The sequence below is a fragment of the Leptinotarsa decemlineata genome, unplaced genomic scaffold (genome assembly GCF_025532065.1).
Source record: "Leptinotarsa decemlineata unplaced genomic scaffold, Ldec_3_MD MMD2_tig00078363_RagTag_RagTag, whole genome shotgun sequence".
NCBI classification, from domain to species: Eukaryota; Metazoa; Arthropoda; class Insecta; order Coleoptera; family Chrysomelidae; genus Leptinotarsa; species Leptinotarsa decemlineata.
Window position 1 is genome coordinate 1,350,447 of NW_027412728.1, and position 16,076 is coordinate 1,366,522.

Sequence of the window (16,076 nt, forward strand, 5' to 3'; positions counted from 1 at the left end):
TTTTTGAAAGGTCACATAAGAGCAGTTTGATCTAGTGCTAAATTGAAACGTAACAACTTCTTTGAAAATGTAGGTTGGGCACACTGACAAACCAGATGTGTCCCTAGCTATGACGAAAAGTTCGTCATCAATAAATGACAATTCTGTCGATTCCATAGTAAATAAACGAACAATATCTACAATATTTACAAGTAAATTTAGACCGTTACACCACATACGATACGCCAACTTGATTTTGGCATTCAGACCGCTTTTGTTTATTCTACTCAAAAGTTTGAGCTTGTGTTTATCATCTGGTACAATATGTCTTATTTTCCATTCGATTTTATTTATTTCCAAATCAGCATCAACCTCACCTATATACGAGTTTTTGAATGATCGAGCGATAATCAAAATCAATTCCTGTTTGGCATTCAAGATACTTTTGTTGTAATCTTCAGCAAAACCCATCAAATATTTCAGTGGTAGTTTTCCACTAAAAACATGACTGTTTGTATCCAAGATATCATGCTTCAATTGTGAAAGTCCCCAACCAGATGTCAATAATGTGTTAGCATGGGATTGTCCAAATGATATCATGGTTTTCATTGTAGATGTTATCCCAGGTTTTCTAACAACAGCCACTTGTTCACCACCCATTTCATAACGAATTTCGTCAAAGAGAAATGCAATTGCATTATTCGAGAGATAGTATGTTTTCGCTACATCTTTGGGGGTGAATTTACCTTCTATGTAAATGAAGCTGTCGGTAATATCTAGTATAACATCTTGATTATTGATTGCAATTCTGATTTCATCCGAATTCCTGAATAGCGGTGATCCATAGGGCTTATATGTGTGCTCATGTAAACTTATGAGAGAATGATCGAGCACTGGTTCATTGAATATATTCAACTTTTCACTGTTTGTTTCGAGCACCATTGTTATTTTATCACTTTCAATCCAATCGATTTCAAAAATTTAAGATCACTCACAGACAGAGCGTTATGTGCTAACTGTTTAGCATACACTTGTGGAATGAGCTTCTTTTTATGCACACTTTTCTTTTTATGCACACTTTTCTTTTTATGCACACCTTTCTTTTTGATAATGCAACTCGTTTGGGATTGTTCAATGCGATTTTGTCTATTGTAAATGAAACCCATAACAACAGTTATTCGATTTTCTTCAATTCCAAAATAATGAAAATCTCTTCTTCACTTCCAAAATCGATAAGGTTATTTTTTTCATCCAAAATACGCACTGTAATGTTGTAAATCAATTGACGACCTTCTGGACTGACAGGCATATATATAATACTGTGTGGTTCTTTAGTAAGATTGTAGCCAGGTTCAACATCAATATCGAATGAGAAAAGAATGTGAGATTCTTCACCATTTATATATGAACCAGATATTATATTGCAATCTAAGCGAATAAGTCTCACAGTTGTAATGTTTATTGGTAATGATGATTCATGTATCTGATTTGGTGGAAATATTCCATGAGCGAACCCCATCATTTCTGCTATAGAATTTGGATGTGTCAGATCAATTTCATATTTGGATCGCATTTCACATTTGAATGTATTATTATTGGCGTGTAGATAGAAAATATCATCTGCAACGACATCATTTGGTTTTTTATCATGAAACAATCTGAACATGATATGTTTCTGTATGACGGCATTGATCTCTTCTATTTCGTAAGCACCACATGGAATTTCAATTGTCAACTTTTGGGGTATCGATGAGTTGTCATTACTGATTCTAAAAGTAACTAAGTTATTAGCTTCAGTTATATTATTGATTGTATTGCATCCATAGAATCCCAAAAGTCCTAATGCATAACGACTGTTCCTATCCAATTCAATTGGTGGAAAAAAATCCGCACTCAAGACACTTGTCCCGACAGCTTGTAGCTCGAACTTTCGTGACATGACTGATGAATATTTTGAAACACATTTCAATTTATTATTGTACACAGCAACAGCACATTTGAGACAATTTACACTTTTTGGAAGGTGTTGTATTGTAATAAGTATCATTTTTATTGATACCAATATTCACATCCTCTATATTACAAATACAACACATAGATTTTCGAGGTATAGGACCATCATTAACATCCGAATCTGAATTTTGATCGTGGTGGTGCTCATAACAATATCTATGTTTCATTATATCGATGTCATCTTGCAGATGCTTAGGCAACTTTTCCCAAACATATGCAATCTCATGTGCAACACATGCAAGTATCACTTCCTTAGGCATATTTGCAAGCATCACTTTATCCATTTTTTTCAAGGTACCATATTTTGAAAACATTCTAAGTGAAAACCCCATTCCCTTGATAGCCTCCCGATCCAGTTTTGGTGTTGAATCCATTTTTATTTGGAAAATTATTTAGAGAGAAACTGCAAGCACAAGTGACCACAGAGAACTGTATTAAATTTCTGTTGTCGATCATAGTTATATTTGATTTTTACATTCGAACATTTTCGAAAGAATCGAATCAATTCCAATGGTGGGGGTAGATCTCCAAAACTATCGAAATATGTGACTTCTTTCCCCCATTCTTTATATGCCACCCAATGTGTTCCTGGTCCACTTATTCCATCTAAATTAACAATAGCTGTCTCGTTTTGTTTTGGACCTGAAGATGGTAATCTATCACGCATAAAAACACCACGAAAATGTGGAATTTTCATTTTTTGTGCATAATAACTGAGATCGAGATCAGTAAGAGACCTCTGAGGTAGGGGTTCAATCAGTTTTTTGTTTTGTATGTGGCTTTGTATGGTTTTAAATATAGTCCTAAACCTTTACGGTATGGTTTGAGATATATTCCACTTCCGCGTTTGCCTAATGCTACAGCCTCCATGGTTTTATTGTGACGATTGGCTTCCATTAAAGCCGCTCTGCTGGCTTTTGCCGAATTCACGGCCTTGGTAATACCAGCAGCGGCTCCCGCCAAATTTCCTAGTGCGGATAGTCCAGCAAAAATTGGTATCAATGGTAAAAGTCCACCGATCTTGGGAACAGGAATTATGCGTGGTGTGCGGATTTTCTTCTTTCCACCGGCAGCTTTGAGGTATTTACGTGCCGCCTGCAATGCCACAGTGATAGCTTTTTTGCTATTATTCGTCACAAATTGATTCCCACCAGCTTTCTTCAATACATTTCTCACTTTATGGACTATCCCAGCACCAAATGCAACTTTTTTAATATTATTTTTCTTCGATTGTTTCCTCTTACATTTTTTCTTATTGGTACTTCAACCCATGCCCATATGTCTTTTCGCTTTCATAATGTTGGTGACAAGTAATGCAGCTGCTCTTTCCCCAATACTCGCGTCCTTTGATTTAACCCTATCCCAAGCGCTGTATTCAAGTTCTTTGTCGGCTAAATGTCTTGCTGCAAGATCAGATGGATGCTTAGAATATTGAATATCGTGTTTTTTGCATTCAATATCTAATTTATTGATTCCAGGATCGTTACGAGCTAAACGTTGTTTCAATTTTGTACCCGGTCCACAGTATTGATATCCTCCGGGTAGATGTAATTCGAAAGGAAGTTTGTTTATTAAATCATTAACAAAACCACAACCTCTTTTAATTTTACGATCACTTTCAATACGTCCGTATCGTTTGATGGTATACATTGAAATGAATAAGCTAATAACATTTATATAGTCTCCAACCACGGCACGATGCGCATTGTAAAACAGAAAGAAAAGTTTGCTGTAGATAATCTAGATGAGAAATTTGGGTGTGGATTGAATGGACAAAGAGTATTCAGACATGGTCCACTACTTCCATCATCAGTTCGAGGACTCATTATAGGACCTTCAAATTGTGGAAAGACGAATGCAATGATATCACTATTAACACATCCACAAGGATTGAGATTTAGAAATGTGTATCTCTATTCGAAATCACTCAATCAACCTAAATATCAGTACTTGCGAAGTGTTTTGGAACCTATAAAAGGATTAGGTTTTTATACATTCAGCAATAATGCAGAAATAGTGAAACCCTCCGACGCTAAGCCTAATTCTGTTTTCATTTTCGATGATGTGATATGTGAAAAGCAAGATATTATTAGATCATATTTCTGTATGGGACGTCATAAGGATGTTGATTGTTTTTATCTAGCACAGACATATTCACGGGTACCCAAACAGTTAGTGCGTGACAATACCAATTTCATTATAATGTTCAAACAAGATGAGACGAATTTACATCACATTTATTCAGATCATGTTTCACCCGATGTAACATTCAAACAATTCCAATTGATGTGTGTTAAATGCTGGGAGGATCAATATGGATTTCTAGTAATTGATAAGGATAGAAAAATAGATGAAGGTAGATATCGCAAAGGATTCGATAGTTTTATATACCCATGATCTTGTTTTTGAAACTTATTCGATCACTGAATATTGTAGAGGTCACTTCATCAACGAATTGAGCTATAATTTAAAAAGGGCATTATGAATACAAAAAACGATTCTGAACATAAAAACAATGAAATGAATTTGAAACGTCAACTAGTAGAGACAACAGAAGCTGTCAGACAGAAATTCAACTCAAGAATGATAATATTGAAAATCGTTCGACACTTGAAAGATTGTATGAGCCCATAATGAAACCATTGAATGTTTTATCATCAAACGCTACTTCTAAATCAGCAGTGTTATCACCAAATCGTGGATCTGTTCAATCTACTTCAAATTACCCCATGAGTACTCCAATAGGAAGAAAACAATCTTTTGATGGTGTATCATCTGTGAATAGTGACACGAGCACACTTCAAGACGATATGAGAACAACTCTATTCGAAACACCATCATCGTCCCACATCGATTCCTCGGATCCTGACATCTCACCTGTTATGAATGAAAGTGGTGAAGATGTTTTGATGAAACATTTGAATAATGTAAAATCTAGAAATCCAGCATATGATGGAACATTTGGCTTACGTATGGATCCAATTACACAAAAGCTGAAAATGGGAAGTCTAGTGGTACATTTCAAAGATGGAAACATTTCATTTTGGGATGCTAATAAAGTGAAAAAATATGAATGCGCAGGTAGTCCAGAATTATATGATATGATCTTTTTGAAGAATCCACAAGATGTTGATAATGAAGAAATTCGTCAAGTATATTCCAAAATATTGAAAATAACGAATGCTCCATATAAACAATATCATCTGAAGAATGGTTTTAAAAATACAAATTCTAAAAAATTTCGTGAAGTTATCAAACCACTATTAGACTCACGACAATATCCAATAAGGAGTAGAAGTAAAATTGGTGGAGCACTCAAACGAGTGAAAATGGAGAAAACATATAATTCTAAACCTGCGAATTATGTGTACTGGAATTCACCGAAAGAGTTAGTTGCTCGCCTACGACTATTGGTAGCTTCAAAGTCAGCTGGACATACCGGACATGATAATGAAATAATTTCAATAATTGAAGAATTACGTGAAGAAGGTATAATATATTAATATATATCCACAAGTAATGATCACTGTCACATCATCATTCAATGCAGTAACATTATCACTTTTTTTCTCTTTAATCATATTGAAATAGAATGACTAATGAAGTAAGTGATATCAAACGACAAGTTGTTAATGAATTACATAGACCTGCAAGACGTAATTTTCGTAGAAGAATAACTACCATCAAAGGTTTTGCAGATCTATGGCAAATAGATCTAGCTGAACTACAACCTTATGCAAAAAGTAATGAAGGATACCGGTATATACTTGTAGTAATTGATTGTTACTCAAAATATCTATGGACTGTGCCAGTTAAAGATAAAACAGGTAGTACAATAACTAATGCAATGAAATATGTACTAAAGAAAGCCAAATTTTCCCCTAAACATATACAAAGCGATCAAGGGAAAGAATTTTTTAATAGAAGCTTCTCATCTCTCATGCGAGAATATAATATCAATCATTATTCAACATTCAGCTCAAAGAAGGCAGCTATAGCAGAAAGAGTGATTCGTACAATAAAGGCATGGCTCTACAAGGAATTTTCGATGAGAGGTCACCACAAATGGCTTGATATTCTTCCAATTATAACTAGTAGATATAATAATAAAGTTCATCGTACAATAGGTATGGCACCCATCAATGTTGATTCAACAACAAAATTGAAATTCAAGGGTATCAATGGAATTGGAGGAAGACAAAGTAAACCCAAGTTCCAATTGAATGATATTGTACGTATAAGTAAATACAAAAATATTTTCGAAAAGTCTTACACTGCGAATTTTACCACGGAGCTATTCAAGATTGTTAAAATTAATAAAACCATCCCAACGACTTATAATCTTGAAGATATGAATGAACAGCCGATTAGAGGATGTTTTTACGAAGAAGAGTTATTACGAACCGAGAATCCTGACGTATATCTGATTGAGAAGGTGTTGAAGAGAAGAAAAAATAAAGTATATGTAAAGTGGTTAGGTCTTCCTAGCGAACAAAATTCTTGGATTGATGAATCAAATATGGTTTAAATGTATCTAATAGTGACTTTCATGAATAAAGTTATATTAAAGTTCATTATTGTTTTCATTTCAATTATAAGTATGTGAATTGAAAAATATTGCAGCGGTAAACATTGCCCCAGCCATTCGCAATGTTCTGTGTATACCAAACCAAATTAATTGTATACTCCATTCCCGCTTATATTTTTCAACTCACGATATTGAAAACACATTATCATTCCCAAAACTAATCGCCGTCACTTTGAAATGCAGTATCCAACTCTTTTTGCCAATTATCTCTCACTGATAATGCCGTCTCATAAAGCTTAGTCGACTCCTCAAGCTCAGCCTGAGCTTGCATTCTCGAACGTTGATGGAATTGCTTATCTTTACCAATTTTTGAACGGAGTTCATCAGCATCTTTAGACATTCTAGCCAATTCAACCTTCGCTAATGCAATCTTGGCATCTAATGCTTCAAGAGTTTCATTATTAGCATCAATAGCTCGCTCACTCTTTTCAAGTTCAGCAATAGTCATCTGTGCCTTTACAAGACGGTATTTTGCTTTCCTTTTCATTTCCCCAAACCGATGGAGGGGACTGAAAGAAGATAGCGGTTCAGCTTTCAAATCACTCTTCATTTCTTTAGGAGTACCTTTTGGCTTCCTCTTCGATCTGTCACTTTTCGTTGCGGGTTTTTTCTGTCGCACAACACTTTTGGATTCTTTCTTTTCTTTAAAGTCAGTGACAATCGATGAAGATGCCTTAGTAACCTTCCTCTTGATTGTTCTAGATTTCTTATCAACACCAAGAGGAAGGGTAGATGAAGAGTGTTTGAGTGATGATAATTGCGAAACGATCGGATTTTCAATAATAATTTGCTCATTTGGTTCTGGCACATCTGCAAAGTTAACGAAGTCGTTAATATCAAAATCATTTATCGAATCTTGACTCGATAAATGTAATACTGGAATATTTTCAAAATCAGTCTGATCGATATCAACAAGTGGTGAACCATCTTCAGCAATCAATAGCGGCATAGAGCTCATGATTATTAAGGTCTGAGGAATGATATGTGATAGCAATAGAATGTGGATAGGAAAGGTGATGATGTTACTGAGACCTCACCATTTATAGAAGAAAATAAACTAGCGCATGCGCTCTTTCATCAACTGGCACATGCGCTCTCTCACTAAACTATTCACGCATGTAACAATCTTTGTCATTTAAGAGGAAAACTTTGTGTTGCATGCATGTATTTTTAAATGTTAGAAAATAATACAAATAAATTCAAAATATATATATATTTATTAACAATAGGGGACAATAACGATAATAAAAAATATAAAATGAAAAATGTTAATATGTCTCTATGGATGTGGAACGTTCTTTGACTCTATTCCTCAATAGTTGTTGCTCGTGCGTCAAACACCAACATTGAAAACAATGGATTCTCCTATTGGGGTAGAGTTGACCAACCTTCTCACACAGATCCCAAGTACTTCTACATGCATTGCATACATGATTCCAACAATTCATGGAATATGTATCACAACGCAAACAACGTTGCAGTGGAGTTGGAACGGCAGCACAGGTACCACAAATATTTCTACAGATACCTATATTGTTAAATATTATAGGAGCGGAACACTTCAGACACTGTAACTGTTGTTGACAATAATCCGATTTTGTTCGCTTCGGTGGATGAGAAGGAGGCGATAGTTGAATCCGCAACACGCAATCACTACACATACCAGTACATGGATTGATTGAATCCTTAGGTCTACTTATTTGACAAAAGTAGCACACAATAGCCCCTGCAATCATCATTGGGTAGACACACACTTTTGGTTTTTCATTCCACTCTTTTGGAAACGGCATTTTACTAATTCGATTAGAAATATTAAGAGATGACTTACAGAAACTCTGAATGCTCTCTCCTACACCTACGATCTCTATTTATACAAATCAACATCATGTGAAAGTATAGTGGAATAACTTCTCCTACTATTCCACTCTAAACGAGTCAAGTGGGAGTCGCATCACCTCCTATATAAGTCGACTTGCAAACCTAGAGTTCATTCATTCACTCTCTACAACTGTGAGCAAACAACAACAAGATGAATTCTGCAAAAATAAATGCTGCATTAAATAGAATATCTGCTGTTGATGAAAATAATTGGATAGACGAATCAGATGATGAGGATGTCAATGTTCCGCTAGAGGAAGTGATAGTTGAAGCAGAAGATGTTGGAGTCGATGAAGATGAGATAGACGAAGTTGAAAACGAGGCCAACCAAAGCGATGAAGATGATGACGTGATGGAGTTTGAGAGGGTCATGGATGAAGAAGGAGATGATGAAGGGATAGAAGCTGACACAACTGAAGGCGATGGTGCTTTGAGGATCGGTATGCGAACGCTCAATGTCAGTGAGACACTGGAAGATCCCTTGGATTTGTATTGTGCAATGGATGCATACCTATTGATCAGCACAATAGATGGAGAGAACAAAAAACTATGTTGGTGCTGCTTTCAGTTTTATTCGCATAGAAACAATAATGGAGGGTGGTATGCCCATGTCAACACCCACAACACTGTCTCAATTATGGAAATGGGACAGAATTGGTGAGAAAGCTTGCAAGAGGCCACTAACAAACTTCACCCGAGTATCTACATGTATTATATGTAATAATGTCCAACCTGTGGCACAATAACCGTGGACCTACTGGTCAAAAAAAACAACAGCCCTTTTCAGGGCTACATTATTCACACAAACAGTAGTTAGTTGTATTAGTATTCATAGATTATATGACAAATGAATACTTTGACTAATAAAAGTCTAAGTAATTTGTTAGTCTTTGAATATCTATACATTATATGACAAATAAATTACTACTTTGACTGAAAAGTCGAAATTTGGAATTTGACAGTCATTGAATATCTATGCATATGATGAGTACTACTTTAAATGAAAGTTGAAGTTGGCATTTTGTCAATCATTGTATGCATATAATGATGAATACTTTCACATACATATATTTCGTTTGAGATTATAATGTTAACATAATGTTAACAATGGTATGAATCTGTTTCTGTTTGAAAGTATAATGGTAGCTCTGAAAAGAGCTATTTTTTTTCATTGTTTCAGTCTTTAATTGTAGCCCTGAAAAGGGCTGTTATTTTTTTATTAATCCATGCAATGATATGGACTAACGCTCCTCATCATCAGAAACAATAATTATGGTATCGTCATCTGAATCAGATGATATACTAATGATATCATCCTCATAGTCATCTGAATCAGATGATATACTCATGATGTCGTCGTCGTCATAATCATCTGAATCAGATGATATACTAATCACATCATCCGCATTGTTATCGTCAACAGCATCTATGTCGTCCTGAATACCTTGTTCCACTCGTTCTGCGAAATCATCAGGAAGATCATAGATTCGCTGCAGAAATTGAGCGAAGGTTGTACTCAAATGATCAGACGTTGAATCTATTTCATGTATTTGGATGGGTCCTGTACTCGACATTGTGGAAGAATGATATAGAACTGGGATTGTTGCTATATTTATATTGGAAGAAATGAAACGGAGGGGGTGAAGTGTAAATGTAGAACAGTGTTTGAGATTCGAAAACATCAAGAATGAAACTCTGAGCGATTATTAGGAGAAATTCTTAGTGATTATTATGAAAATAAAAACTAATAAGAGGGAGAGGAAGGGAGAGGAAGGGAGGAAGACACTGCCCCAGCCTCGCAGTGCCTCGTGTACACCAACCAAAAAGTGTGTACTCCGTGGAAGGAAAGGATGGACGAGTAGATGATTATATGTCATCATCGGAATTGAGGACATCATCATCGATCAGGATTGGGGATGGCGGAGGACTATCCTCGATGAGGATAGGGGATGGTGGAGGACGTCTAACGTTAAGCTCGTCATCAGCATCGTCGCCAGGGTCGTCGTCGTCATCATCATCTGTGGTGTCTCCAGGTGGTGGGTCACCCCATTCGTCATCCCATTGGTAGGGATCCGGATAATCCCCGTCCGATAGGTCAGCTTCATCACTCCCAGTGACATGCTGAACCTGCACCCTATAGTCATGATTCATGAATTCGAAGGGAATGTCATGAGGTGCCGTTGTGGAGTCCACGAATCCTTCCTGTATAGATGCATAGTAAGGCATCTGAGGCACCGGGACACTATAGGGCTCAGTAGTTGAATCAGGTTCCATCTCGATGCTAGCTGATCAACTGAATGTTTCATCAGATGATTCCTACTTTTATACTTTTGAGAGGGAGTGGGAGAGGAGTGGGACATTGAGTAGGGGTAAATTGCAGTGTGACATAAGACATATTCAATGAGTAGGGGTAAATTGCAAAGTGACATAACACATATTCAATGAAAGAGATACTTGAATGGATAAAATACAAATGAAATATACTTGTCGATTTCACTATGAAACATGTCTATTTTTTATTTTTCAAATTTTCTTCACATGAAATTATTTACAAGTGATTAGAGAACACAAAAATTGATGTGAGGTATTTGTCTAGAAGAACTTGGAATTGAAATAAAAAAAAATAATAATAATAAGAGGAAGTGAAGAAAAATGCTCCAACCATCGCATTGTTCAATGTGTACCAAACCAAAACAATGTACACCCTTTATTTCACTTTTTTTTTATTTTATTTTTTTGGTTCCTAAAATTACAAATATAAACTTAAAACTACCATAATTAAATATTCCTAACTAACCTAAAACTAATCTTATATTTACACTTTATCTACAAAAAAAGTGTCCATAATTGTCACTAATTTTTTGTACAGCTCTATCGAAGAGGTCTCTGCTTTACACCTTTCCTGCAGAGATGCATAATTCCGATGTATTTCGGCCATTTCTTTTTGGAGTTCCCTAAGTCGGTTATCCATTTCAGCCATTTGCCGGTTCATGGTAACCAACGCGGCCTCGCTAGATCGGGAAGCTCGTTCTGCTTCCTTACATCTCTGCAGAAAAACACTCAACTTTTCACTAACCTCTCCGATAGGTTGTGGCACCAACACCTCAGGATCCGCCGGTGTCGCTGGCAGCGGTGGTAGTCGCGTCACCAACGGAGACAATATCACCAACTCCGGAGAAGGAATCCTCGGAGTTTCCACTGCTGCTGCTGGTGGTGGTGGTGTGGAGGCCCTCTTACTAGAGGTCGACCAACTACCTGCATAAGGATTAGTCCTATTGCAAGTAGCTCGGTACTTAGAAATAGGACCAACCTTCGCTGCAGGTCGTTGGCAAACCTTCTTCACAGGCCTGACTTCCTCCTCCTCCTCGAATAAGTCAGGGCTAGCAGATCTGCACCTAACTCGCGAACGCGAAGTGGTTGCCTGGTCACCCGGCACCGCTCCCGAAGATGCTGCCTCCTCCTGGTCAGCGGACACCGGCAGAATAGACGCCACAGCATTATTCACCTCCTGTGTATTGGTTGCCATTCTGAAAAAGAAGAAATAATACAAAGTTAGTTGATATAAAAAATAACATTCTTGATTTACTTACTCAAATATCAAGTTGGTCGTTGGAAGGTACTGCCTTGTTGTGGAGTGGACTGCTCTCGATGAGATGACTTCTCGAACTGAATGTTGTGGAGTGCTCTCCGGAGGGTATCGACTTCGATGCGTGAGTGGTGGGAAAATGGTGGGAGCGCACATACGCGTTGAGGGTAGAGGTGTACATGCGCAAATGTTGGGAGTCGGGGGGCGGGGCTTCGGGGAGGGGAGGGGAGGGGCTTCGGAAAGGGGGCGGGGCTTCGAGAAGGGGCAAAAAACGCGCCCCGGATGCAAGTGGTGGATGTTGAGCGCCCCAGGCTGCGAAGCGGCCTGCTGAGCGATCGCCTATTAACCTAACGTAAGTATGCAGCTAACCTAACGTAACTGTTAACCTAACCTAACGAGGGAATACTAACCTAACACCTAACCTAACGTAACTATGCAGCTAACCTAACGTAACTATTAACCTAACCTAACGAGGGAATACATTCACCATGTTGGTTCCATTAATACATCATCAGTTGGTTTTGGTTTTGGTTGTATTATTCTATGATTTGGATTAATGTTCAGTCCTGGATATCCCAGTCCACCTGATGATGATGACCTGACTTTATAGTTTCTCTCCAAAACTTCTTTATGGTTTTTCTCCAATACTTCAACTCTCTGTTCCAGTACATCATACTTTTTCATTGTAGTCCCTGTTATGTTTGACATAGCATCAAATTTTTTATTTGTAGACGCTGTTATGTCAGACATTTTTATGTCTACATCACTTGTAAGTTTGTCAAATTTACGAGTGAAAGTTATCCGAGCCTCTGCAATTTTATCGTCAAATGCTTGCCGGGCGTCCCGAGCAATATTGCCTATTGTGGATTGTATTGCAGCTTGTAGGGCTAGAAGTATAACCTCCTTTGTTCCGTTAATTTCCCCCTCAAGATATGATACAGTTACACAATCACTCTTGTCAATTGGTTCGCTTATATTTTTCAATATTTTTCTTTGCATGTCATAATGACCATCTTTTGTTAATTTAAAACCAATCCCGGGAGGACCTCGAATGACATTACCACCCAATTTTCTTTTTCTACCAAACTTATCGATTGTTTTAGACATTGTACACTCTACGATGATTCTTTTCAAACTGATATTTCTTTCATTTACATTATGCTATATACTTCACAGTAATTGGTTAGGAAAATAGAAATGAAACAAATAATATTTTTATCATTTTTTATTCATCTAAGTAACTTGGTAAAAGTGATACATATACAATACATAATACAATAATCACAAATAATCACAAATAAGAATGTTCCGGTTTGAAGGAATAAGCAATAATACTTCGCATTATAATTCAATTATTCATCTCTACAGTCAACAAATTGATTAGTTGGTCTAAGGCGCTCTCTTGAGAAAAAGAATGAACGATTTCAGACACCCAACGAATGTTATCATTAGGATCATTTCGATAAAATTCTATATCGCTATGACCCCATGGAAGAGTTCGAGTGGTATTCGGAATGATGAATCTCTTGTCGTCATGATACGATAAAGCGACTTTATCTTTCAATTCAGTGTAAATATCATGCAATACGCTTCTGAACGAGTTCATCTTCCTGAATATCATACCTCCCTCTTCAATGATTTTTTCATAGTCTTCACATGTCAATTCATTCTTTATAACAGATCGTTTCACACCTTTGGCCTTCTTCAGTTCACCATCAACAGATTTCACGTAATACGCTTTAGCACCTGTACCGTAAAAGCTGATTATTGGATCATTTGGGAATTCATCTTTGAAATTACCCAGAACTGACTTTGTCACTGGAATATTGAATTGGTTTCCTATTTTATAATTAGATGTATCGAACTTATTTATATTATTTTTGATAAATTCATAGAAATTGTCTGTATTTACTTTGAGAATAAGGGAGTCGGTATCAGTGTAGAGTAAGGACGCATCTTCTCCAAACTGTTGTTTGATACATCCATAGAAAAAATCATACATAACTGTTTTAGATAATTCATAATGAACTTTTACTCTAGCCAATTGAATGGCAACAAAATTTGGTCGCGATATGAGACAACTAGCACCTATAGTTCTTTTTATATTTTCCCAATGTGTAATGAGTCTAACATCAATTCTATTGTCTACGTTTTCCATTGTTTTTCCATAGACTGCATTATTCATTAGTTTGTAGAAATCTTTTTCAGATTTGTTATTAGACCTATTACGCATTTCAGTATTCAAATCTATATAAGGCTTCATCCAACATGATTGCTTAAACCTCAATACTCTATGTGTGTTCATCACTATCAAACCATGATTGACAGCTTGCTGTAAGTTTCTATAGTGAACAATATATTTTCTTTTGTCGTTTAAATTTGGAATTAATTTGGGAACTTTCGATTTTGCATATGGAGGTATCAAACGTTCAACTAAGAATGGTAAATCGGAATGTTTATCATGAAGTTCTTGGGGATAATGTATATCCACTTCCAATACATATCCATAAGGACTATCAATATCCACATTCATTATATCAAGATTGAGAATTTCATGAGGTGCTAACCATGAAAATTCACCTGTTGGTAATGGTTGCGACATGCTGTGACCATATAGATTTGTTGCATCCAAATATGAAATGAATGAAGATGGTTCATTTGGATTATAATCCGGTAAAAATGTATTGTTTGCTTTATGTTTCCTTTCACTACATTGACTTATTCCACCACGAATACCTTGTTGAAAGAAGTGAACCATATCAATATCAGTTAGTAATTTCAATTCAATATTAGTATATTTCAACATGGCATCCCACGATAATCCGGGTGCAGTGAAGTATTGTGCCGGATCCAATTTATATTTATCAACAGATATATTTCTAAAGTTTTCAAAAATGTCACATAATAGTAACACATCTGACTTTAAATATAAATCAGAGTATTCACCCAAATCCTGACATTCGAATAAATTCCAAACAAGTTGAGCTCTCCCATAATCATTATCTGATATATGTTCACAATTGAGTTTATCATAAAATTGATTTTTGGTTGGAAGTCTTGGATGATTCAGTTTTTCGATGTCATCAACAAAACTATAGGGAAATACACCTTTCTTTCTCATCAAATTGAAATTTTCAATTTGTGGGAAATGTTTGCGCATCTCGATACACTGATCAGATGTTAAATTTGCACCTAAATTCTCCAAAGAACTAGGCATGAATCTGAAACTATCAATGAATCTCATTTTCAAATAATTCTTCTTCACCCTACCATCTTTATCCGTATAGGAGTGTGTAAAGAGATGTTTTGTGAAAGATATATATTTCTCATTAGTTTGTGGGATGACATCCACTTTATCTTTGTTTTTATACAATTCCTTTATGAATAAATGACAATCATATCCACTGAGATTGTGAAAAATTATAGGAATGAAATTTGGCAATTTAAAATTCAAATTACAAGATGAATGAGCAGCAGGGGACCTTTTTTTTCCTGTGAGGTGACAATGATCCCTCACTTTGACTTCGCCATCATTAAATTGTTTGGAACAAATGCCACAATTTGTGGCAGAAGCAAACTGTTCCTCTTCCTCAGGAGTTTGTACATCCATAGGAATAGGAAACCTGAGATGATTTTCATAAATATTTTTCAAATCATCTTCGATTTTGCTAACGAATTTCTGGTCTGCATCCACACCCCTATACGAAACAAATTTTGATAAATCATCATTGTATGAACATTTAATCAAATAAGCAAATGAATAAGGCTCATGTTTGAATGTCTTGATCGAATACGAGTATTCAGGATTTGGTTTAGTGGTTTGAATCGGCTTCAGTACTGATTCAAAATCGGCATACACTACAAATGGTACCTTCATTTGTTTCTCAAAGTTTTCAAAAGTTAGTATATTTTCAGGTACCGTTTTCCCATATTTATTGACTTTGAAATTGGTTGATGGTGTTGTAGTACTCAAGTGATTACAATCATTTATCTTATGACGTAATAGTAATTGTTCATTAGAAAAATATAATA

At 36.1% G+C, this 16,076-nt stretch overlaps 1 protein-coding gene across 1 annotated transcript; it reads right to left on the bottom strand.

Moving 5' to 3' along the window:
* Window positions 1-10,908: 10,908 nt before the first annotated feature.
* On the bottom strand, window positions 10,909-12,217 carry LOC141487111 (uncharacterized). Its single transcript, XM_074185908.1, has 2 exons — window positions 12,049-12,217; window positions 10,909-11,985 (listed from the first exon to the last, which is right to left on the bottom strand). Exons 1-2 carry the CDS (start codon window positions 12,198-12,200, stop codon window positions 11,274-11,276), a joined length of 864 nt encoding a protein of 287 aa, XP_074042009.1. The 5' UTR covers window positions 12,201-12,217; the 3' UTR covers window positions 10,909-11,273.
* Window positions 12,218-16,076: the final 3,859 nt, after the last annotated feature.